General features: G+C 28.7%; 3 protein-coding genes across 10 annotated transcripts; 1 reads left to right on the forward strand and 2 right to left on the reverse strand.

The window, feature by feature from the left end:
• Positions 1-1,960: 1,960 nt before the first annotated feature.
• On the reverse strand, positions 1,961-13,469 carry LOC136999120 (uncharacterized). 6 transcript variants are annotated; one of them, XM_067352676.1, is made up of 13 exons: positions 13,005-13,469; positions 11,322-11,503; positions 9,444-9,595; positions 6,506-6,620; positions 6,340-6,390; positions 6,138-6,242; positions 5,974-6,057; positions 4,914-5,048; positions 4,624-4,822; positions 4,343-4,425; positions 3,625-3,841; positions 3,041-3,163; positions 1,961-2,941 (listed from the first exon to the last, which is right to left on the reverse strand). In XM_067352676.1, the coding sequence occupies exons 3-13, from the start codon at positions 9,485-9,487 to the stop codon at positions 2,754-2,756; spliced, it is 1,344 nt and encodes a 447-aa protein (XP_067208777.1). In that variant the 5' UTR covers positions 9,488-9,595; positions 11,322-11,503; positions 13,005-13,469; the 3' UTR covers positions 1,961-2,753. The 6 variants fall into 6 exon arrangements, with proteins under 6 accessions (XP_067208777.1, XP_067208779.1, XP_067208776.1 ...); XM_067352678.1 differs by lacking the exon at positions 9,444-9,595; XM_067352675.1 differs by lacking the exons at positions 11,322-11,503; positions 13,005-13,469 and having other exon boundaries at positions 6,506-6,715; positions 9,444-9,593.
• Positions 13,470-14,965: 1,496 nt separating this feature from the next.
• LOC136999122 (uncharacterized) lies at positions 14,966-16,915 on the reverse strand. Of its 2 annotated transcripts, XR_010889528.1 has the most exons (6): positions 16,521-16,915; positions 15,979-16,121; positions 15,798-15,891; positions 15,558-15,705; positions 15,280-15,353; positions 14,966-15,152 (listed from the first exon to the last, which is right to left on the reverse strand). XR_010889528.1 is itself a non-coding variant. In XM_067352683.1 (4 exons), the coding sequence occupies exons 1-3, from the start codon at positions 16,762-16,764 to the stop codon at positions 15,814-15,816; spliced, it is 465 nt and encodes a 154-aa protein (XP_067208784.1). In that variant the 5' UTR covers positions 16,765-16,915; the 3' UTR covers positions 15,557-15,705; positions 15,798-15,813. The 2 variants fall into 2 exon arrangements, 1 of the variants encoding a protein (XP_067208784.1); XM_067352683.1 differs by lacking the exons at positions 14,966-15,152; positions 15,280-15,353 and having other exon boundaries at positions 15,557-15,705.
• Positions 16,916-17,005: 90 nt separating this feature from the next.
• LOC136999121 (ABC transporter H family member 2-like) lies at positions 17,006-22,371 on the forward strand. Of its 2 annotated transcripts, XM_067352680.1 has the most exons (4): positions 17,006-17,406; positions 17,633-17,989; positions 18,343-18,534; positions 18,735-18,770. In XM_067352680.1, the coding sequence occupies exons 1-4, from the start codon at positions 17,272-17,274 to the stop codon at positions 18,747-18,749; spliced, it is 699 nt and encodes a 232-aa protein (XP_067208781.1). In that variant the 5' UTR covers positions 17,006-17,271; the 3' UTR covers positions 18,750-18,770. The 2 variants fall into 2 exon arrangements, with proteins under 2 accessions (XP_067208781.1, XP_067208780.1); XM_067352679.1 differs by having other exon boundaries at positions 18,343-22,371.
• The last annotated feature ends 23 nt before the right edge of the window (positions 22,372-22,394 follow it).

Genomic DNA, 22,394 nt, shown 5'->3' on the forward strand with positions numbered 1-22,394 from the left:
CGTACACTCAAATTTTGAAAATACATGTGCTTTAACAAAATCAAGGCATGTTAGAAGCATGTCAAATCTTATTTTGATAATAATAAATAGTGAAAACTGGTTTTTACAAGAAATATTTTTATTGAATTTTATGTCAAATTGCATTTATAAAAATCTTTCTGCTGAGAAAAAGTATGCAGTATTCGAAATAAAACACAAATTAACCAGACAGCAGTAAACTTTTAAAGTAAAAGATTATATAAGATCAAATTCAGACAGTACGAAAATGTTCCAGTCTTTATATTATTTAATAAACTGTTATATTTGTATCTTTACCTTTAATTGCTTCGATGCGATTTGGATCGAGACGCGGCTTAGCTTTAGTAGTTGTACCTTTCATAGTATTTGGGATTTTTCCCGTTAAGCTACAAGATGCTAATTCTTCTTTAGTAAACATAACTGATAGCAAATCGCACGTATATTGTGATACGCTACTTTTGTTGCAATTTCTTATTAAAGAGGCATTGAGAAAATATTTGCCTTTTCCGCCGAGATCAATCTGTTTTTCGTGCAAATAAATAATACAAATTAAATAATACAAATAGTTTTTATAAACATACTTTTAATTAAAATAAATAATCATTAGATAACTCACATCATTAGATGACTTTTTACTGGGCATATTGAATCTTCTGTCGCTGCATTCATCTATAGTATTCTACAAATATATTAGAAGAAAACATTAGATTATACCAATTAGTAGCGTAAAGAAACATTAAAAATTATAGCTTGAAATATATATTATGATGTTTGGAACAAAATTTGATATTAAGAACGAACCTCATTAGTAAAATAGGGAATAGGCTCTTCATCAACTCGCGATTCAGAACTTCGTTTATCTGTAAACTATAATAATTTCATAATTAGCTTTCAAATGTATTTCATTTTCCTAAACTAAAGTTTCGCTTAAATATATTTAAGGTATTTATTAAATGTGACAATTTCAATTAATAGCCCTGTTGAAAAAGTCTTATATATTCTGATAAAAAAATATTAAGATTAGACTAAACTAGATTACATGCGGTTTCTGTCATCGAAATTTCTCATACATACAAGTAGAAAAGTATTTTCACAAATTAGGAATTTCCCATATATCCTAATAAATAAGGATCAATATGTTTTACTTCTAATTAGAATATATCAGAAGTTATAAGATTGACAGAACAGTTGCATTATATGAGATTTTATGAGAATATATGAACTCAGTACTTTTATATTTGAATTATTATTACACTAATTATAATCAGAAATCTTGAAAATACCCATTAAATTAAATATAGAACACATAAGAGAAGCTCAAAAGTTCTAATTATAGTTCAAAATAAATAGATGACCCTGTTAATACTAATACAAACTCATGTTTGAAAATATTACAAATCCCCGTTACATCGAATAAAAGCATGTGCAAAATGGTCGAAAGTTCGAGTTAAAATATACAATTAAAAATAGACAGAAGAACCTGTGAATTCAAATACAAATTCCTATTCGAAAATATTAAAAATATCCATTCAATCGGGTAACGGCATGTACGAAATAATCGAAAGTTCTAGTTAAATTATAATTCAAAATAAATAGATGATCTTGTTAATGCAAGTACGAACTCTTATTTGGAAATCTTGAAAATACTTGTTCAATCGAGTAACGGTATGTGCAAAATAATCGAAAGTTCTAGTTAAATTATAATTCAAAATAAATAGACAATCCTGTTAATGCAAGTACGAACTCCTCATTTGGAAATCTTGAAAATACTTGTTCAATCGAGTAACGGCATGTGCAAAATGATCGAAAGTTCTAGTTAAATTATAATTCAAAATAAATAGACAATCCTGTTAATGCAAGTACGAACTCCTCATTTGGAAATCTTGAAAATACTTGTTCAATCGAGTAACGGCATGTGCAAAATGATCGAAAGTTCTAGTTAAATTATAATTCAAAATAAATAGATAATCCTGTTAATGCAAGTACGAACTCCTCATTTGGAAATCTTGAAAATACTTGTTCAATCGAGTAACGGCATGTGCGAAATGATCGAAAATTCTAGTTAAAGTATAATTCAAAATAAATAGATAATCCTGTTAATGCAAGTACGAACTCCTTATTTGGAAATCTTGAAAATACTTATTCAATCGAGTAACGGCATGTGCGAAATGATCGAAAATTCCAGTTAAAGTATAATTAATAATAAAAGTATATTAATAATAAACAGATAAATCGGTGGATTTACGGTTCTAGGAAGTTTGCAATTAGAATGATATTTGCGTGTCGCCCATCAAAATTTATAATTTATTATTGTAATAATGAAATTGAATTAATAATTTTATTTTCGTGAAGACAGAAATTTTCTTCATATATGCAATGTGGAACATCCTAATGTTTCTCATTCAATTAAAAATCGTAAATTTAATAAATTTTCATATTTAAGATATATTACATATATTTTCAAATAAAAATAAAAATTTATTAAATTCGTAATTTTACAATTTATTGCAACCTAAGGAGTGTCACTATCATTTAATATATAATAATACATATAAGTTACGATTAGTAAGTAATTGTTCAAATCAATCATATTCAAATCAAAAATGTTATCTTACTCGTTTAAGTATTATATAAAAAAGAAATACAAGGTTATATTTTTAAATTGTATTATTTATGTATTATTTATTATATATTATTATGTATTATTTCTAAACATTTTTATCTTATATATTTTTTTAAACATCTTTGTCATTGGCTTCTTTTTCGTTTGAATCACAATTATCAGATTCGTACGATGATGAGTTATTTGAACTGATCGAATCGTCAGATTTTCCTAATTCGCTGGATTCATCAGGTGTGCCTAATGCATTCCCGACATCCTCGTCATTATCTTTTTCATTTCTCACTTTTGGCACCTCATTCGCTGAAAAAAATTTTACGTTACATTAACAATATTAGAGTGTGATTATACATTATATATTGTATTACATATACACTTAAAATTCTGAAAAAAAAAGCTTACTTTTCTTTTTTTTATTTAAATCTTGCATTTTGCTTCTAATATATCCCGTATAATCCATCAATTCTTCGGCAATTTCCTCCTCTGACAAATTGCGCTTAGAACGCAGGAAGAATTGATATATGTCTAAAAATAATGATATAAAAAGAAAACTTTAAGAAAAAGTTTGGGAAAGACACAAATAAAAATTTCTGACTAAAGACTTAAGACTAAAAACGATTTTTGGCGCAGTAATTTTGTAATTTTATTATCGGTGACAGTTGTGATATTCTGATTAAAGATTAGCTGTCTTTGAACCAAACGATTTTCATTATTTCTATCACTAATGATAAAAATATATTCAGCCATACCAATGATATTCAATCCCTTTCTGGATGAAACTGAATGTCAATTTAGAAAGTAGTACATGCATGAGACCGTTAGTAATTCATGATGAAAAAAATTGAGGGACATACAGATATAGTCGAGGATTTCGGAAACATTAAGAGCATGGAAGTCTTTTGCATGACAAAGATCAATAGGAAGAGCAATTAAATAGTGTTTACACTACTTTGAATTACTTTAAAGATTGTATTAACACATTGTACCTTTAATTGCTAGCAGTCTTATACTGTCAAGTGCAGGCTTGGGTGCTGCTCCTGTTCGTCGGCATCCAGTACCTGTGATACTGCTTGTTTTCAATTCATCAATCAAAAATACTGCCAATGCTATATTTTTCACAAATTTGGAATTTGAATTTCTCGCATTTGTAACGCTATTAGTGTATTGTTTTTTGGAGATCCATATGTCCTGTCCAATGTGCATCTGAAAATTCATGTAGCTTAATTTCAATTGTCAAAATGAAAAACGGTTTTACAAATTATTTTTTCGTGAAAAATTGCGCGATAAATAAATGATAACAGATTATGCATTTTGCTTGTGTAAAAAATAAGTAAAATTGTACTGCATACTATCCCGTGTGAAATGAGAAAAAAGGAGAACACTTATAGAAATATAAAGTACTAAGAAATAATAACAAAGATTATTTTACAAGAGAGAAATTATTTTACATCTTATGCCTCTCTCCCTCGCCTTTATATGATACCGCTTTTTACCACAAACACAATACACTGTTATTTTGACTTTAAAAGTCGGGATGATGTAGTAGTTTTACATGAGATGATGTAGTACACAATGCAATTTAATCAAAAAGTAAGCTGTAAATTTTTTTATATCAATTTTTGGACGTAGAAATATTATATACTATAATATATCATATGCATATACAATTGCAATAGATATTACATACTTAAAATATATACCTACCAACATTTCATTATTACACTCTCTTACTAGACCTACTTTGGCTGTGCCCAAGGTAGATGCATTTAGTTCATTTCTTGGAGTATCTGCAAATAAAACTCTGTTTAGGGTATTTTCATTATTTTGTATTCATACTTATAAGTTACCTCCCCCCCCCTCTCTGTTCAATATTATCTTTAAACATCACAAACAAGAAGCCATATAACAATTCTTTAATTAATACATGAACCAAACTATAATCATTAAGCAAAACTAAGAATACATAACATACACCTGATTCTTACTTTGCCACTGCGTCCAGTTTCCCAGAAGTGTTCTTAACATCGTCTGCGTCTCGTTATGACGTTTATCATTATCATTCTTAATTTTTCTGATTTCATCAAAAAATTTGTCCCACATTTTTTTCTCACTATCATCTATGTGTCCGGCATTCTTTTTTTTATTCCTTCTCTCATTTCTCCGTTTTCTTGCTAGTTTAGCTGACTATAGTACATAACAGTAGTATTATTAATTTAATTTAAATTTCAAAAGAAATCTGAATAACAATGTTTAATTAAAGTACATCAATTCTTACAACTCTTTTGTCGACAACTGATTCTTTGTTTGTTTTCTCTTCTGAGACCGCTTGCGTTGTACAATTGTCGTAAGGCTTACTGACTAAGGTTGCAATACAAGATGTCGATGATGTATCTTTGTCGTCATTATTCTCCTGCAGTAATTTTTACAAATTATTGTCAGAACACGCACATAATATAATACGGGGTAGAGTCGTAAGTCGTAAGAAATTGACGAATCACAGACGCTTATTCTTCTGTGATTTGTCTGTGATTGGTCAATTTCTTACAACTTACTCTACGACTACATTGTAGATCCCGCATAAGTTTTGAAATATGAAAAAAGAAAATGATCTCCTATATATCTCACGTAAGAAATGTACGCTATTCGAATTTCTGTAATATTAAATTTTTCAAATAATAAAATTAAAACATATTTTTATCATTAACGTATCTATTTTTCATATTTCTTATTATTTGAAGTAAATATAGTTAAACAAATTTTTTATTTCACCAGATTAAGATATAATCATAAGTTTCTACTTATGTTTGTTATAAAATGTATCCAACAATGTGAACATTTTCTTAGAAATAGACTACGTTTTATATAGCAGTTATATATTTTTCAGAAAATTTATTGATAATAATTAATGTGGAACATATTTCGCACTTACATCATAAGAAATACTACGCAATTATGAACAATTTAAAAATATTGCCAACATTTTTAGTGCAGTAAGTTTGCAATGAGAATTATTCTCTATTATTATTTATTATTATCAATAAGATAAACGGCACTTTTTTAAACGTTTAATAATTAAAAGTTCTCTTTTTATAATTGCAGGACAAATTAAGATATTGTTCATAAAGTGTTCGATTTTCAAAAAAACTGATGCAAACTGCTCACCATACAGATATGAGTACAAATTTCTAAGAAAAAGAGAGAGAATGAGAAAGAGAAAGAGAGAGAATTTAAAATTCAGTAACAATTTCCATCGTAGGAACTTGTTACGGCTTTCATGAATACATTCAGTCAACAATATTGTTTTGAATAAGTGAAAATTCTTAAGAAAGTCTTACGGTTTTCTTCACGTTTATGCCCTTGACATTCTCTGTATCTCTTTGTTTCTCAGGCACTTCACAAGGTTCACAGTTTGCTCTTTCCTTAGATAATATACATTTTTACATCTCTTATTACATATATCACCATACAATACTATGTTAATTTCAATACAATTACTTACATTTAATATGTGAGTGATTGGTATCTTCAATGATTCGTTGCTTATTACTACACATTTTGTTTTACTTCCTTCTGCTTTGTTTTCTTTTTGTACATTAGAACGTTTCTGTAAAAACATTTTAATATTTATTATTTATAGTATGCAATATAACACCAATTAAACATTATATTGCTAATTTTTAATAATAGTAATTAATTTTCACCCGTTTTAAGGATTCTCGCCGTTCCTTGGTTTTACGCTTTTTTGGGATGATCTGAAATGTAAAATATTTGAAATTAGCGGTTGATAAAAATAATTTGAAATAAATACTCCTAAAAATTTAATTGTTTCACAATTTAAAGGCATATAATGCTATTTTAACTTTTTACCTTTTTTACATCATCAACTACGACTCCTTTGGCTATTGTGCTTGTTTGCTTTTCGTCCATTTGTATGGCATCCGCTTTATTATTGTTAGTAATATCGCTTAATGCTCGTATCTCACTGGGAATGACAGATTCGCTTTTAATGTAGACCGAAGGAGGTAAAATTTCGTTTTTCTTGTCGGAAATCTCCATTTCTATATAATTTGATGTATTCTAAAAATAATAACTTACTATCATTAATTGTGAACCGCGTGTATGAAATTACACTGAAGTTACTTACTTCATTGAATCTCTAAAGTGTTTGGGAAAAAAGCAACATAATCTTTGCCTTCCACACTCATTACTAAAACTTTCGACTGAAAGTGTCTAATGTCAACTATATTTTCGTTGCCTTCGTTTACTATTTCAAATATGTGTTTTATTTTTTACTCATCGCGACCGTTTATGCTTCTTATTGAAATATCATAATAATGTATATAACACTTTTTGTTGACTATAAGGAGATTCTGTACTTTTACTATTTTACCGCTGTTTAAAAGAATCATTGTGTCATTTGTTTTACGGGGTCGCGTATATGCTATGAATTACAGTTTGTCTGAAAATACATCGATTAAATACATCAATGCGTATTTCATTATTATTAAAAAACGTTTGTGCCAGATTTTTGAGATTTTTTTTTGGTTTAATCATGCCTATTACCGACGCACCATTTTCCGTTTGCACGCAATTCGTAAGAAGGCGATGATTAAACAAATTGTAGCAATATTCTTTACAAATTATACTTTTCGAAGAAGCATCGATGCGTGAATGCAGCGAATAACGTTTCAACCAGTTTACAGAAATTTGATAACTAATGCCTTTCGCTGCGTTTACGTTTTGCTTGAAAAGAAATATTCCATTCTCAAAAGGAAATGTCGAGCTTGCCCAAAGTGGTCCAGATATTCTGACAGATTCCACAAAATGTAGTAACGAGTGAACATTAAATGTCATAAAACTTTCACCATAATATTTTTGACTTTCTAGTACGAAGATCTGTAAATTTTTATCGCATTCAATCAAATCCTGTTCAGATATATTACATGTCAAAAGTGTATGCATACTTTTTACGAACAGTAAATAGGAATGAAAAAGTTCATTTCTCAGTATCCCTTGTATGCAAAGTACACTATAAAATAACATCCAGGATCTCCATTCAGATGCTTTCCATTTGACACAGTCAAAAATTGATCTGGGCAGCCGGTGAATTTCATGTGGAGGCTTCAAAAGTAATAATCGTTTATCTATCTTTTCTTTGTCACTTTTCGATAGGTGTTTCTTGGACCATTTCATCCAGATTTGCCGTGTTACACCTAACAAAGCACCATGCATATAGTCTGGTGGAAATCCCCAAACACAATCAAGTAAAGGGAATAGTAACATAGCTGAATAGCCTTTCACTCCATTTACTACTTTTTTACATCGCACCGCGGTTTGTACATCCAGAATGTACTTTTCATGAGTGCGCAGTGGTGGATCGGTCATTTGGGATATTGGATATCGCATAGTTGTCCCATCGTGTTTTCCCTTTATGTAGCACCAGCTGCAACCATCATATCCGTTAAATTGAATGCGGTTTTGTGCGATTGGCCTGGCAACCGAATCAACACACCATAGTGCACTGTATACTTTGAAATTAATGATCTCTCCGGTTGCATGAACTATTATGTCGACTCCTCGTTCCATTAGAATGGCAGCTTGATGATGAAATGTTGAAATATACAGGTTCATGAATTGAGGTTTTGGTTCTTTATTTGTCAACCATAGCGCCGCTAATATAATATTTTTAAATCGTATTTCTACTGGCAACTCATTTATGTAAAGCTGCAATGGCCAGAAACTTTGTTTCAAACTTTTAAATAATGGGGCGCCGTCGAAGTTCGAATTATACGTAAGAATAAATTTTGTTTTTTCTTGAATACGTTTGTATATAAGAGAATCGTAAATGTCTTTTATGCAAGTTTTATTTACATTTTTGACATTATCTTCAATGTTCTGCAATAAACTAGTTTGCACTGTTTTATCGTTTAAAATCATTTGGATTTGGTATGCAACATCTAAGCTCAGAAAATAATTAGAACTTGCAATGTAAGGTTTTGTTTTTTTTTTGCACTTGACACAGATAGTATCAGCACTTTAAAAGGTGTCTTCTAAATTACATTGCATCAAAGGCAGACTACAAGTTTCGCAGTAATAATGCAAAGTTATTTTATCTCGAGGAGGATCATAAATTTTTGCGCGTATATAATGACTGGCATTCCATTTACTGAATTCTGGACCGGCTAAGGCTTTAATAAAACTGATAAAATCTTCCTGATCTTTTCTGGTCGATTTTTTTTTTTATAAAATATGCTGTTGACATTAGCAAAACATCAGACACGGTGAGGCCAGATGCTGGAAACATTATGCTGTTTCCGTTCAAAGCATTGCAATTAAATCGATGATTATTGATAGTATTACTAATACTATTTTCTTCGGTACAATAAAACGAGTCATTTACATCAGAATTATCAAAAAGATCGTCGGCACTTTCAGAATCTGAGTAATCAGTATCGATTTCACTTTCAATATCTACTTCACATTTATCGCTATACGTTTCTGATTCATCGGTATCAATTTGGAATTTATTAGTATCGGATTCGCAACGTTTAATCTCAAGTTCTCTCTCGAATTCGTAGGGATCATTATCGGTTGCAGATACTATGTCCACGGGAATAGTATTACTAGACTGATTCAATTTATCTGCAAAGCAATATGTTTTGCATAGGTTTTTATTTGCATTAAAATCTGTAATCGTATTCAGTTTAAAAGTTCAAGTAATGTTCGTGATACTAAAATATATAATTATATATTGTAATTTTCAAATATTAATATAATGAATTTTGAAATAAAATAATTAACGTACGTAATGTTTGTGCCCTTTCCTTCGCTAATTTTCCCCATCGCCATCGAGTTCGTTTACTCACACTTCCCCCAGTATACGCATTGGTCAACGGAAGCTTATATAGTTTTTTATTGCAATCAACCATCTTTGTATTCGAGGTTGAATTAAAATATCTTCAAAATATCGAATTTGTTAAATAAATTATGAAAGAAATGTATTAAACGCTAAAAGTATTCTTAATTGTTTTATCAAACTATGTAATAAAATAACGTTTAACTATATGACAAAATATGTACATGATTTTTCTAATATAATCGGCGGATCATAAATTGTTTCATTACATATCGCCATGAAGAAATTAAAATCGCAATGTGAAAACTTATAGTCAATCATTAAATAATCATAAAATTAACTGATCATTTGCAATTCTATATGCGATTATTAACGAAGAGCAATAAATTAAAACTATGAAAATTGCTTCTGTAAATAATATATACTACTGGACAGAACAGTAAAATGTATTGAGAAATATTAATCACAAAGTTAATAACTGTATAATAAATTAATAGTTCTATGTAATGAATATATAAGTAAGAAAAATGTATCACCACAAATTTTATGGTTGAAATCAACTAAAAATTACATTTATAAAACCACAAGAGAAGTCGCTAAAAGTATGGTATTCAATATATGAAACATGAAGCAAAAACTCTCAATAATAATGCATTTTTTTTAATATACCGTGAAGATTTTATATTCCTTGCAAAATTTCACGAGTTTACGAACCATACTTGCACGCCATTGGTGAAAGTGAATTATTATTTTACGAATTTTAATAATAATTTTTTTTATTAAAATGTAGATTTACTATAGTACATGTAATATGTAATTTTAACCCATAAAGCACCAAAAAATGGGCGTCTCATAGTTTTCTCATGCAAATACTCTCTGCTCTTTCTTCATAAATGAAGAACGCAGAACCATTGCAATCATTGGCAACCTACAACGACTATACTGCAAGAGTAGTCGGAGTCGACACAAGGACCTGCGAAGCAAAATTTGCTATGATACGACCTCAGTACTAAATTGTAGATTTCGCCATATTTGATCACATTTATGTCCTGCAAAAAATCGCATTTGAAATTTAGACATATATGTAGTTTTTTGCAATGGTAAAAATATAGTAAATAAGACCAAAGCTGGAATTTTATACAAGGTCGCTCATTCTGCCGTCTCACCTCTTTCTGCGTACCGGCAATCCGATTACCCAAGGCGACAAAGTCCCGAAAGCGCGCATGCCTAAGTTCACAGGGAGAGACAGCTATGTGGAGCGCAAATTTGCTTGCATAGTCCCAGCTTTATGGGAAATAAGTCATGTACATAAATAATTTGTAATGGAAAGAAAAAAGTATTAATTGTTGCAACTATTGAAATAACAAAAAATTTACGTATTTTTCTGTCAAGTATGCAACGTAATAACATTGTTAAAATATAGTATATTATTTGTCGGAAATCATTAATTCAAGCATATATATTTTATAGAATTCTTATATATAAGTTAAATACTGACTGGTTAATAATTAAATTCAATTGATAATTAATAATAAAAAAGTTAAACTCCATATCAGACATAGACGTTAGCGCAGGCTTCAAGTGTACTCTGTTCAACTTATATCTTACTAGTTCAATTATATGCACAAGATTGCGTGGTTTTTCTCAATGCAGTTTGTAATTTTATATATATGTAAGATAAAAATAGTAGTTTTAGTGTTGTATAACATGATATGATCGCGATGATGCGAAAGTTTGAGGGGACATAATTCCTTTTTTTTTTAAATTTTATCGCATGATCTAAGATCCGTATTAGATAAAATCTACAGAAAACCACATGTATTTTACCTTATATAGTGCGTTTAGTCGTTCCTGTATAATACTTGAAGAGTGGTCTTTGGTGTTATCATTCCTAATCTTCTGTTGAAATGATTCGTCTTCAGTCGTTTCAGTTGCGGAATCCAAAAGATGAGCTGGCAATTGTCTTATTCTTTCAGAGTTTTGCTTTTTTAGTAACGCTTCTTCGCTATCTGTAATTATATATAACGTAATTATAACTTAACAAAGTAATTACAACTTGTAATTTACAAATGAAATCCGATTCATGTCAGAGTTTAATGACTTTTTTTTTAGGTAAAAATTTCTGATTTTATTTATGAAAATAAACCGTTGATAAGTTTCGCAAAAACAAAAAATAGTACATATTATATTCCTTTAAAACTTGAAAAGTTAAAGAAATATCACTTTTGTCTTTGCATTTGAAATAAAAAGAAGAAAACTTTCAGAGAGAGAGAGAGAGAGAGAGAGAGGGGGGGGAGAGAGAGTGGGAGAGAGAGGGGGGAAAGGGGGGGGAGCAATGTTTGTAAAAGCAGTGATATATGCATAAACTTCTTATTGTTTTTATTATTCTTGATTCATATTCAAACTTTAATTTTATAGATAATGAATACACATAATCTTAATTTTATTAACCTTAAATATCGATATTATGATTAGTAATTTTGAGTCTTTAACTTGAATATTAAATTTTAAAAATAAAAAGAATATATATTAAATAAGTCTGTTAATAAAAATAAATGTAAATTGTAAATACATTTGAAGTGAGCATTGGCATTTATATTTCAAATAAATTTTTAAACATTTCTGTATAATAAATTTTTTTTTAGACTAATCTACTCTAATTTCCCTCATTGTCTCTAAATGCTGAAAAGTATATTTTATTGCAAATATAACATGACAAGGAAATTGAGATGTTAAAATTCATTTATTATTAAGAAAATCATTGTAATCGATTTGTTTAATTAATCCGAAAAAGGCATGGAAATACATACTTAAATTTAATAAATAATTTAATAAATACATACTTTAATGTAGTAAATAAATTTTAGATTTATTTTTGGGTAAATAATTTTACTTATTAATTATTAAGTAATTAATAATGTTATCAACAATGTAAAACAATGATTTGAACTGCATACACCAAAAAGTATACACCTAAAAACCAACCGAAGCACTATAAACACGCTAAACAATGATGTGTGTAACGCCCATGAATTATTTGTTTTCGTTGCCTTTGTTTTCATTCTCTTTGTTGAGGCGAGAGCCTGCTGATGAGACTATAAGGGGGGCTGAGCACAATGAAAAGCACAGGCAATAGGAACAAGAAATAACATAGAAGAGAAAGAGAAAAAAGCTATTTCTCTCTCTTTCTTTCCTACATTATTCCCTGTTCCTAATGCCTGTGCTTTTCATTGTGCTTAGCCCCTAAGAGAAACACACGTGCCTGAATTTCTTAAAACATATGAAATTACTTTTTATTTGAAATGCTAAATTAATCGAAAAAGACTAATTAATGTGTATATCATTGCAAAACAATATATCATTGTTGTTATCTACACAGCAATGCCAATAATATGCATTAATTTTGTTTAAAAATCGAAATTTAAGAAAATATCGTTTTAATGATGTTTTTAGTTATCAATTTTTATTAAATATTAAAGTAGAAAATGTTTTAATAAGTTATTATCTTACCTGCAACGGAAGCAACAATTCCCACTCTGATGCACTTTGATTTTGGACAGTTAATTTTATATTTTTTTTGCAAATCGCAGGATTAAATTTAATAATATGTTTTGTTTCAATAATGTCAAAATTTTTGCTGTTTAAGAACCTCACTAAACTAAACATTATTGATTTTATCACTCGCGGTCGAATTCTCGCTTTTGTTGAAAACACGTGGATGAAAATAAGTGAGTACTGGAAACTAGAAGCTCGGTAGCCGGTAGCACGCAGTATGCGGTAGCATTGTGCAGGAGATAACGCACACAAGCGTGACCGTGTACATGTGCGCCTGCGTAAGCACTGCGCAACAGCTGAGTCACATATATGAAATTTCACTTGTGTGCGTTATTCCCTTCGGCCGGCTTCGAGTTCCACCCCAGCACTTCTCTTCTAGCGAGCCTCACACTTCTTAATAGATGATTTCCACTTAGCGACACAAGTCGACACAAGCGTCATTCTATCTTTATTGTTTAATGGTGTTGAAAAGAAATAGAATGATGCTTGTGTCGACTTGTGTCGCTAAATGGAAAGCACCTATAGGAAAATTTCAGTCCCGCATAAATTTGATTTTCGCCTTAAAATTCACAGTTTGGCTTTGTCATTTTTTTATATACAAATAATAATAAATATTTTTACAAGTTAATGACAAAAGGAAACGTATTGACACATCCGCGCGCGCTTATACATTATATTGTAATTTCTTATTTGTAATGTAATTAACCGCGTTATAATAAACAAACATTTCCAAAGAGAACAGGAAGTCAAAATAATAATGTCAATTTGATATACCATATTGACCAAAAAATAACAAAACAAAAAATGTAAATTTGGTCAATATATATGATGTGAAATTGACATTATTTTGACTTTTCTGTTCTCCTTAGGTTATTTAGTAATAAAATGAATAATATTACATATTACATAAATATATAAAATTCATGAACACATTTATAATGAACATTTGACTGTCTCAATACTATTGGACTCATATATACATTATTGAAAAGTCGAGTATTAATAAATGGTATCTAATCAGATTTTTCTCATTTCTACTCATTTAATTTTGTGAGAGATTTCAAACTTTATGGTTCATTTTGCACATATTCAATTTTTCAGCAGAATTTTATGAGTATATGAAATATTATGCATATTCGGAAAATCTATTATAAATATAAATGAAATATATTATATATAATTAGATCTTTCGTATTTTTACTACCATAATTTTTAAAAGATAATATCATCCATATAGAGATTGTCTTATATACCGTCATTGTAATATAGTTGAACATTCTGATATATGCAAATAAAAACACGTTATGGGTACCTATTACGATTTCACAAGAATACATACGGTTTCTGTCATCGAATTGGCGAATTAGATCTAATATAAAATGTAAAATTTGTATTTAAAATTCTTTATACAAAATAATAAAACCACATAATTGTTGTCAGAATTTACCTATATGAATAAATGATTCTCAGGAAAGGAACAATCTACTATGAAAATATAAACTTGAATGTGCATAATAACATATTAGAGTAATAAAAACAAAATTATAGAAATAACTTGTACGATCGAATATAGTGCAATATAGAAATTACCTTTTAAAATATATATAAATGAATATATTCAAAATTACTTATTAAAACTGTCATATATACATTACCTTTTTCATAGAAAAGTCCTATACAAACTTATAACTCATTAAAAAGTATTTTGTCTCATATAATCTAATAAATAGTTTTTATGTGCCGTTTTTAAGTTCTTATCTGACTTATATTTTCTTATAAAATCTCATATATTTTTAATTAGATTTTATGGGATTTTATGGGATCCTTTCAATAGGGTAGAGAAGCATATATTATTATTATACTTTGCATCCAGAATAACATTAAATTAAAGCGATACAGATAAATATTAAAAGTACTATTTATACATAATTATTATTTCAATATTTTTACTATTCTGTAATATTACTAAAATCATGTCATATATTCTTGAAACATTTATGAAAAATATGTTACTTTGTGAGAAGGGAAACTAACCTTATAATTAGTAATAGGATTGAGTTTTGAAGTTGAAGGTGCAGTCTCCAGAAGATTTTTACCCAAAAACTATAATTAAATAAACGTTATTATTAACGTATATATTTAACGTATATATTTAAGTATTAACGTATATTATTAATTGATTAAACAGAAAGTTATTAAAAATTTTAATATACAATTTTATAAGTGTTACCAAATGAACATTTTCATTAATCTTCTCCAAATTGCTCAGAACAGTTTCCGTCATGTCTTTCATCTTTGGCAGATCTAAAAATCAAATATAAAAAAGTTATAAATAAAGAAAAAATGGTACAAATTTACGATATTTAAATACTTAATGACATAAGAAAATACTCTCTTAATGTACAAATGACAAAATACAAAATGTACTAAAATTTCTAAAATTAAAAAATTCAGTTTCTGATGGATTAATATAACAGTGTACGAGTTATAATATAACGAATAACAAACTTTCTAAGGAATGTAGAGTAACCCGTAGTGCAGCGTTTTCTTTTTTTAACGATTCATTTTCGAACTTCAATAAGTCATTCTTCACACTCAAATCATTTTTTGACATTTTGGAATAATTTTCTTCATCTGAAGATGTTCCATAGTCAATCTATTTACAAAAGAGGAAGAAATCGTATCATTACTTTTGAAAACTTTAGATTATTGTTTTTCCTATTTCAAAACATAAAAATAAATATTTACTTCAATTGGAGCTCTTTTAAATGTTTTTTAATTCTTTAAGTAATTGTAATGATTTTGATTCATTAATTTCATTTTTTGTTACACCAACTTTGTTCTATATTCAAAAAAAGTTCAAAATTATTATACAATATAAACGTATTTATATTAGTATTTAAAGTTATATGTTATTTATAAAATTAACCATTTTTTTCTTTGAACGTATTTCACTATTTTCATCATCATCACTCCATTCTTTTCTTCGTATTATTTTTCGATCTTCTTTGGTTGGTTGTAATACGCCATATTCTGTTAAATTATCTCTATACTCGCACATTTTTACCCATTCTTAAAAATTAGAATCAGAAAAATTTTAATACAATTATTCAACAAATATTATCTTAAAGATACACATACAATCAGGGCTTAATTTTGACCGGAATGGCGTTTCAATTTTTTTTTAATCTGAAATTTAATATTTATTTAATAAATATCAGAAGAAGAAATATCTTTTTCATGCGTTCCGGTTCTTATTTTTTTAGAAATTAAGCCCTGCGTACAATTCAATTAAAATTATGGTTATAACTTTAACCAAAGTTAATTAAAAAAAATGGTGATCATATATAATAAAATACAACTATCTATCGAAACTCTCTTTATATATCTATATGTACATATGCCAGTCTATTAATCGAAAGTATAGATATCTACAATAAATAATATTAAATTATTATACTTATTACTTACCTCCAAAAGCAAGTAACTTAACCACAACCACCTGCCATTGACACGTTTTCAATCGTTTTTTCATATTTGATGTCGGTGCAATGTCGCAATTAGGCCATTTTATTTCAACTTCAATATTGTTTTCGATTAATCTGGCAAATTCTTCTTTTTCTGTGACTTTTTGCAGAAGCCAATCTTGATAACCAATTGCTATCTTTTTATCCTCGTTAACAAATTCAAGCAGAATACAGTCGTTATCATTCATTTTTACTATTGTTTTGCAAGCAGTTGCTATTATAATATTATAATAACTACTATAATCTGCTAAGATCTGTTGACAATTATACACATTCACCGCAATATTATAAATCTGACTTAGAGAATAAGAACACAACACACGAGTGACCAGAAACAATTGCAAGGTATAATCTTACTCAGTAGCGCTCGCGATTCTTGCCGCTGCGCTGATTGGTTGCTAGCGCTCTTTGATGACATAGCGTCCGCGTATTGGCTGTGTATGGTCACATGTCCTAAATAGAATTATAATTTTCAATGAGGACACTTATTCTCATTGGCCGCTCATAACCTGCTGACAACACCGCACATTACTATCTGTTCTTTTGTCCATGTTGTTTACCGGCAATGGCGACAAATGTTGTAATTGTGAAATCTCGTGTCCACGTGCAGTGAATAAATAATAATATTGTTTGATATATTTTTTCAATTTATTATGTATATTAGTTAAGTTTTGAGATATAAAATAACATAAAAAATGACTAATACATCAAGAGGACCATATAAAAAGTATTTGGTCGACATTGTAGAAGAAATACCTGTGACAACCATTCGTTCTCGTCGAGCTTGCTTTTCAGCAGGAAGAGAAAAACAAAGAATAGTAGAAGTTGAGGTTAGATTATATATTTATATTATCTATTTAAATAAAAAAACATTGTATTAAAAATTTATTTGTATAAACTTGTATTCTCATGTTTTTGACATAAACTTAGTGATAACTTTCATTGAATGCAGTATACATTCAATGACTATTTATATGAATAATCTCTATTTAATTATTTAATTATTTTATAATAAAATAAAGCTTTATTGTTATTTTTTTTAATTATTTATTACAGGTTCCAATTTCCGATAAACTTTCTAACAATGAAAATACGAAGAATCATGATATCCAAGACAATGATGATTCTACTATTAATATTGAAGAATATAGTAATCAATTCCAAGATAATGCAATTAGAATTGACAGTGACAATGAGACAATTGTAAGCAGAAGAAGCTTAGGAGAATCAAACAGCAGTCAAGCTGATTCTGACTTCTCCAGTGAAAATGAAAATAATTTAGAAGAAAATTATCTTAATTATTCTGAAGATGAAAACAGTGATAATTATAATAATGATAATGTAGATATTCACAAAAATAAAAGCGATAGTGAAAGTAATGAAGACAACGAAGAATATGAAAATCAAATACAGGTAATTTCAAGTAATTCACTATTTAGAACTACTATTTTATTGAAATAAATGTTATATTGGCATTGAGAATATAACATTAAAGAAATAGAGAATTATAAAATTAAATAGTAATAAAAAAAATTTATCACAATTAATAAATTCAAGGCAACATACAATGTAAGAAGTATATATATATATATATATATATAATTCCTATTTCAAAAAATAAATAACCTACAATTATTTAAAATAATATAAATGCTTTGCTTTTACAAACTATTTTTTTGTTTTTCCAGAATATGCATTCAGTAAGAATAACGTTCATCATAACATGGATGTATATTTAATGTATATGAATAAAATTTTTTTTGCAGGATATAATACGGGTTTCCATATATGAAGGATGTAATTTGACCAAAGAAGAAAGCCAATTATTAATTATGGGAACAGCTATTCGAAACAAAATGACGGACGTAGGATTGGAAACTTTACTTAAAATTGTAGATTGCCATTTGCCACATACGCAATACAATTCGAAGTATCATTTTCTTAAAACGTTTCCAAAGGTACAAGCTAATATATATTACTTTTGTCCAAAATGTTTAATAATATTGAAGTTTGAAAACTGCAACAGAGTGGAATGCAAAAATTGCGAAAAAATTTACAATCGTCGTCGATTGCAAAGACAATTTAATTATTTTTATCATCTTCCATTGAAGGAACAATTAATAGAACTAGTAAACACAAAGTTATTTACATATTTTAGAAAAATGTCATATGAAAGCGATGTTATAAATGGAAACATATATTATCAGTTGAGAGAAAAAAATATTATTTCTGATCAAGACATTAGTATTCAATGGAATACAGATGGCGTAGAAATATTTAATTTGTCAAAATATTCTATATGGCCTATCCAAGTATCTATTAACGAATTACCTTATAGAATTAGACGTGATAATATTTTACTTTGTGTGGATTATGGTTCAATTCTGAGAAACCACCTATGGAACTTTTTCTTAGACCATTTATAGACGAACTTCTTGAGTTACATATTAATGGAATTGAATGTAATACATTCAACCATCAAGAACCTATATTGATTAAAGTTCATGCGCTTTTCTCACCAGTTGATTCAGTTGCTCGACCTTTGATTCAAAATATTAAACAATTTAATGGAAAATATGGATGCTCTTATTAAAGTCTTAATAAAGGAGAACACATTGCTATTGGAAGGGGGTACACACGAGTATATCCAGGTGGTAAGGGAGTAATGCGTACGATAACAAAACATAACATATATGTTGAAAGGGCAGTTGAAAAACGGAAAGCAGTAAAAGGTGTTAAGGGGCCTTCTATTACAATGCTTCTGCCTACTTTTGATGTGATTCATTCATTTCCACCAGAATACATGCATTCGTGTTTATTGGGTGTCACAAAATTGTTCAGTACGTCTTGGTTTGATTCCAAAAATAACAATAAAGATTGGTATTTAGGTTCTAAAATCACTGAATTCAACGAAAAATTACTTGTTATTCAACCTCCTTGTGAAATTACGAGAACTCCACAATCAATGAAAGATAGTAAATTTAAAGCAAATGATTGGAAATATTTTTTATTGTATTATTCGCTGATTTGTCTAACAGATTTAATGCCACAGAAATATATTAAACATTGGTTGTTGTTTGTATACAGTATAAATATTTTTTCAAAAACAAAAATTGAAGAAGACGAGTTATTTAAAGCAAAAACGGCACTTCGCGAATTCGTTTTAAATGTGGAGTTGTTGTACGGAAAGGAGTATATGAAATATAATGTACACCTATTGCTTCACATACCAGAGTATGTAAGAAATTACGGTGCTATTTGGGCTTGGTCAGCGTTTCCTTTTGAACATTTTAATGGCATTATAGCAAGTTTATTTCATGGAACTCAATGTATACCTTTGCAAATCTGTAAATTATATTCCAGATTAAGATATATTAAACAACAATGTGAAATTTTCAATAGACCAAACTGTAGTGTTCAGGGAAAAGCTATATTCCGATATATAACAAAGAAAACTAAAATTATGAAATGTATTGAATTTGGAGATGAATTAAGAATATTTGGAAAATCGACAGAAATGCAACTATCCTTAAGACAAAAATTATTGATTGAACAGTTTTTAAAAGAAACAATTGAAAACAATGTCTAGTCATTTCAAAGGTTTACATATAATAATACTTTATATCACAGTTTTAAATATTCTCGCCTCATCAAAAGAAATAACAGTACAGTATTATTAGAAAATCGGTCATTGATGATTATTTCAGATTTAATTTTACTTAAGACGTCAGACTTGCAAACTAAGAAGTATATAGTTCTTGGTAAAGAGTTACAAATCATTGATGAAGAAGTTTGTAAATATAAAACTATATCTTCGAAAATGTTTTCATTTATTGCCCGACACACAAATAATGATGTTTGTAATTTTCTTTCTGCTATACGTAAAAAATGCGTTTATATTCCTTACAAAGATGATAAATTATGCATTATTCCTCTGGTCAATACTTTGGAAACGGATTAAGAATAAAATACTTGTAATAATATATATGGATAGGTATACATATATGTATACACACACATTTGACATAAATAATAATGTAGTTATATCTATATTAATTACGATTGCATCTGTTTTTTTAATTAATAAATTATCACAAAGAAATAATTATTTATTATGAAATTCACTTATATCCGTAAATCTAAAAATATCTATAATAAACTCATTGTTAATTAAATAAAAGAAGTATGTACAAAAATTATTGGATCTTCTGCAAAACTACTGATAATTCAATAATTTATTTTTCAGTTATTCTCAATATCAATTTGTTTGTATTAAAACTAGAATTTTCTAAAAGTTTATTCAATATTATCCTTAATAGTTTTGCTAATAATATTCAGCACTATTAGAGACAAAAATACTGCTGAGTTGAAAACTGTAGTTTTCATATAGTTTTCCAACAGATTTTTAATAGTGATCCTATAGTTTTTTAATAGTGTTCCTATGGTTTTTCAATACTTTTTAATAGTTTTCTCAATAGTTTTTTAATAGTTTTTTTAAATAGTTTTCTGTAGTTTTTTTTCGTACGGGTTTAACTGCATCATAAAGGAATAATCCTTATATATATTTAAAAGGTTATGGGCCCAGGATTGCAATAATTAAGAGAGACAATTGGCTTTAAAATAAGGTTATATTTTTTCTTTGTATTACTTCTGGCTCGTTTTAAAAATAGCCCAAAATAAGAATAACAGTTATAACATTGATCCATTAAGTGGCAATAATTATGAAACCTGGAAATTTCGAGTTAAAACAATATTAACAGAACTCAATGTAGAAGATATGATACTCGTTAAATACAGTGATGAAAATTATGATACAGAAGCAGAAAGAAGAAGCCAAAAAGAAGGAAAATAAATGTAAATCTATACTTGTACACCTGATCACACTAATGCCTTAACATATGAAGTTGCACGGGTGTCAAGGCATATCAAGTCGGCGTGTTCCGACTCTACATATTTTTACATCACATGAACACAGCGGCAAAGCTGTTTTGACTGTTTCAAAGCAACTGGAGCAATTGATTAATATTGTTGCGCCCGTACTATTTCGCCGCTGATGCTGTGTGTGTTACAGCTGACGGACCGATCGATAATATCGATCGGTCATTAGAGAGTTGAAGCCAAATGGCATTTATTAATAATCTTTCTTATATTCGTTGTCAGGACAACGAATATTAATTAACAGTTTAAAGGGTCTCTATGACAGTTATAAACAAGCTGTTATATGTCAGATCTGAGATAGCTGTCTGCTCGAGCGGACGTTTATGATAGCTCCGGTCTTTAAATCATATTTCCGGTTTCTCATTGTAAAGTTCTGTGTTGTTTATTAAAGTATTCTCTGTTTATTCGAAGTGTTGTGTTGTGTTGCTTGATTTCGTGAGTTTCGTTGTCGTGCGTGAAATACCGGTCCGCGGACGCAACAATATTATAAATATTAATCTTTATTATATTTATAATATATTTATCCATATTTATTATCTTGTTGCATTTGTGATATGGACATTCCTGAGGCTGAGTATCGCGCACCTTTTGTTAGTTACGCGCGTTGTTAGCGCGTTTGGCGACTCGCTGCTAGCATGCGAGCGGCAAGGAGGGAACAGTAGGCGTCAATCAGAAATTCGAGCCGAAAGTTGCAACTAATTACCATCTCTGCTATAAATAATACTACTATTAATAAAAAATTAATTAAAAATTCACAAATTTTACAGCGTATTGTATATTTTTTACTTTTTATGTTAGAATTCAATACGATTGCAACTCAATAATATAATTCTTAACTTTTCGACCTCTTTTTAAGCGATTTTCTGGAATAAAAAGTTAT

The sequence above is a fragment of the Linepithema humile genome, chromosome 3, assembly GCF_040581485.1.
Source record: "Linepithema humile isolate Giens D197 chromosome 3, Lhum_UNIL_v1.0, whole genome shotgun sequence".
NCBI classification, from domain to species: domain Eukaryota; kingdom Metazoa; phylum Arthropoda; class Insecta; order Hymenoptera; family Formicidae; genus Linepithema; species Linepithema humile.

Bases quoted from the DNA above. Each gene is read 5' to 3' on its own strand.
- LOC136999120 (XM_067352673.1), bottom strand. From the start codon at position 8,575: ATGATTTTAAACGATAAAACAGTGCAAACTAGTTTATTGCAGAACATT.
- LOC136999122 (XM_067352683.1), bottom strand. From the start codon at position 16,764: ATGAATGATAACGACTGTATTCTGCTTGAATTTGTTAACGAGGATAAA. The intron at 16,122-16,520 runs GTAAGTAATAAG...CTAATTTTTAAG, and splicing joins TAAGTTACTTGCTTTTGGAG to AATGGGTAAAAATGTGCGAG. The intron at 15,892-15,978 runs GTTAATTTTATA...TTTTGAATATAG, and splicing joins TACGTTCAAAGAAAAAAATG to AACAAAGTTGGTGTAACAAA.
- LOC136999121 (XM_067352679.1), top strand. From the start codon at position 17,272: ATGACTAATACATCAAGAGGACCATATAAAAAGTATTTGGTCGACATT. The intron at 17,407-17,632 runs GTTAGATTATAT...TATTTATTACAG, and splicing joins AAAGAATAGTAGAAGTTGAG to GTTCCAATTTCCGATAAACT. The intron at 17,990-18,342 runs GTAATTTCAAGT...TTTTTTTTGCAG, and splicing joins AATATGAAAATCAAATACAG to GATATAATACGGGTTTCCAT.